Raw genomic sequence first — 2,500 nt, 5'->3', positions numbered from 1 at the left:
TAAATTTACCGTAATTAGTTCTATCATGATCAATATAATAAGTTGATTTTGATGCTAGCCTATTATTATAATTGTGTTTGGATGGCATACGAGAAAAGAAGTTGTCAAAAGCCTTAGGTAGTAAATTATGATGATACTAAAACATAAAAGGGGCAGTATGAATGGTCACAAGATCTGACAGATTGCTAGAGTGAGCATCTCGATTAGAAAATGTTATTAGTAGTAATGCCTTTTTCTGCAAAACTACAAACCTCTTTAAACCTCTTTTGTGATGAGATCTTGTTATTTTCTCTCTTTATAGATGCTTCCGAAGCTACGGGTGGGGGAGGGAATTATTCGGTGTTTGAAGGAAGCACAAAACTGTTTTCGTGTCCAGTTGATGGAAACCCTGAACCTAACATAACATGGTACAAGGACAATGAGGTTATTGAACCAGAGATTCCCAATGCAAAAGAGATAAAGGCGAGGGAAACTGGGTGTTACACTTGCTCGGCGATCAACGCACTAGGACCACCAGTCACCATCACACAGTGCCTTATTGTTGGTATGATTATCAGTCTTTTATATCACTATCTTTTATGTAAACCATTTTTGAGGTAAGTACGCTGTAGATATCAATGATGCTCATATGATGAGGTCGGCCTCTATAAATAGGCTCTCATTTCATCATAAACAAAAAGCATTTAAGTAATTCCCTTGAAAATGACGTACTACCCACATTTTTGCCAAACTTGGCACAATTGATAATCACGCAAAGGACGTAAAAAATGCAATAAAAAGATGGGGTCACCATGTTTGTTTTCGCGGTGCATGCCCTTTATTCTAGGTCTTTTAAAACCGAATTACGCAAGTAGTGTTCGAAACTTGATCAATTGGAAAAATTGTTGTTATCTAGCAAAAACTACTTACTGTTACTGAAACGTTGAGCCTACTTGTTTGTCCGGGTTATAGTCTTTCAGTAAAGTAATTTCAAATCGCTCGATCTTGCAAAGAAATATAAGCAAATCGGACCACTACAGCATAACGAACACTCAGTGTCTGAATCCAACTTGTACTATCCAATGATTTTCTCCTTACAATATGTTTGCCGTGTACCTATTATGAGTAAATAACACCATTTAAAAAAAAGGGGGGGGGGGGGGGCGGGGAAGGCGGAAATATCCGCTTCAAATGATCTTTTCGCGTAAGGACTGGGCGAAATCCAAGATGGCTTCCAATGAAGCGTGATGCAAAACAAGGGAATCACCTTAAGTTGATAAGTTTTTTGCATTCATTTTTTCAGATTATTTAAAGGTACTAATTAATTAATTAGTTTTTTAAACAAGTCTTTTTTTTTTCTGGGCAAATCTGCTCTTTGTCAAGGGCTGTTTTTGGTTGGTATGTTTTGACCATCGATATCACCCATCCTCAAGATAACAAGATAATCCTCAAGCTAATAAACAATTAAAAGATTTAAGAGTGAACTGGCCTTTGCAGGCTCAAGTTTGCTTACAAAGATAATAAAGAGGTCCTTTTGTCGACAAACAAGGCATGTAGTTGACTATTTACTCTTATTTGTGGGTCTTTCTGCAGGTACCGGTAAGCATTGTGTTTTTGGTCACTTGGGATTAGTCTTAATTTGCGATTAGTCTTTGATTCTTTTGTTTTACTACATATTTTCTGCTCCGGTACTTGCAGAAGCTAACTTTTTAGTCTTATAGAAACTGGCATTCACTGTTTTACACCGTTTATAATTGATTTCAATTTTCTTTAACACTATTATTATGGTATTATTCAAAACGAAGCCCCTTTATTAAGCTCACCTTAGTTTTGAAACAGGTATTAAATATACCTACATTTGAAGAGTTCTTATCTCCAGATGAACGGTGGGGGCCACAATTTCCTGGGAAGTCTTCAACAATGGTCGCCAAAAAATTGCTTTATTTAAAGGTGCTAGTGCCTTAATAACTCTTATATTAAATATCCTCATAGTAGCCTCTTAACTCTCCCCCCCCCCCCCCTCCCCCTTACCCTCCTCTTCTTCCACCACAAGCAATGTTGAAGCCAACCCCAGCATTTCCGAACGTTTCCGGAATTTAAATCAACATTGTAAGGGGATGAGGAGGTAGGGGGGATAACGGTGGCTTGCTCGTACTTTATTTACTTCCTGGCAGCAATTGTGTCCACGATTGTACTGCAAGTTATCCAATTTCTCGTTGAAAGAAAAGGATATCTTGATCTGGAAATGACTCTCGAATGTTGGGCCTGCTAGGGGTTATCGGGATAAGGGATATTTAGGTAAAAACATTATAGGGATATGAGATATTTGGGGGAAAAATATACCGGATACAAGATATTTAAAGAAGAGATTTCGGGATACCGAGCATCAAAATTGTCATTGTTTGAACAATAAAATAGGTTCGATAGTCAATATAGAAGGCTCAAGAAGTGAAAATGATATTCACAAATGCGATTATTTGCATTCTTCCATCACATATTCACAGTGTCTATCAATGTATCG

The 2,500-nt window shown here is 37.4% G+C and overlaps 2 protein-coding genes across 2 annotated transcripts in view; one reads left to right on the top strand and one right to left on the bottom strand.

The window, feature by feature from the left end:
* The window catches only part of LOC137983231 (uncharacterized), a 7,241-nt gene extending 6,212 nt beyond the window's left edge, over positions 1–1,029 (bottom strand). The window contains exon 1 of the mRNA XM_068830428.1: positions 910–1,029. The gene's annotated coding sequence lies outside the window, so the exon portion shown is untranslated. The remainder of the gene's footprint in view (positions 1–909) is intronic.
* LOC137983191 (fibroblast growth factor receptor 4-like) overlaps positions 1–2,500 on the top strand; it is an 88,867-nt gene that overhangs the window by 67,906 nt on the left and 18,461 nt on the right. The window contains exon 10 of the mRNA XM_068830377.1: positions 302–544. Coding sequence (XP_068686478.1) covers positions 302–544 — 243 coding nt within the window. The remainder of the gene's footprint in view (positions 1–301; positions 545–2,500) is intronic.

This window comes from Montipora foliosa, chromosome 13, assembly GCF_036669935.1.
Source record: "Montipora foliosa isolate CH-2021 chromosome 13, ASM3666993v2, whole genome shotgun sequence".
In the NCBI taxonomy this organism is placed as follows: Eukaryota; Metazoa; Cnidaria; class Anthozoa; order Scleractinia; family Acroporidae; genus Montipora; species Montipora foliosa.
The sequence above is the reverse complement of the archived record's forward strand: the minus strand, read 5'-3'. Positions and strand labels throughout refer to the sequence as shown.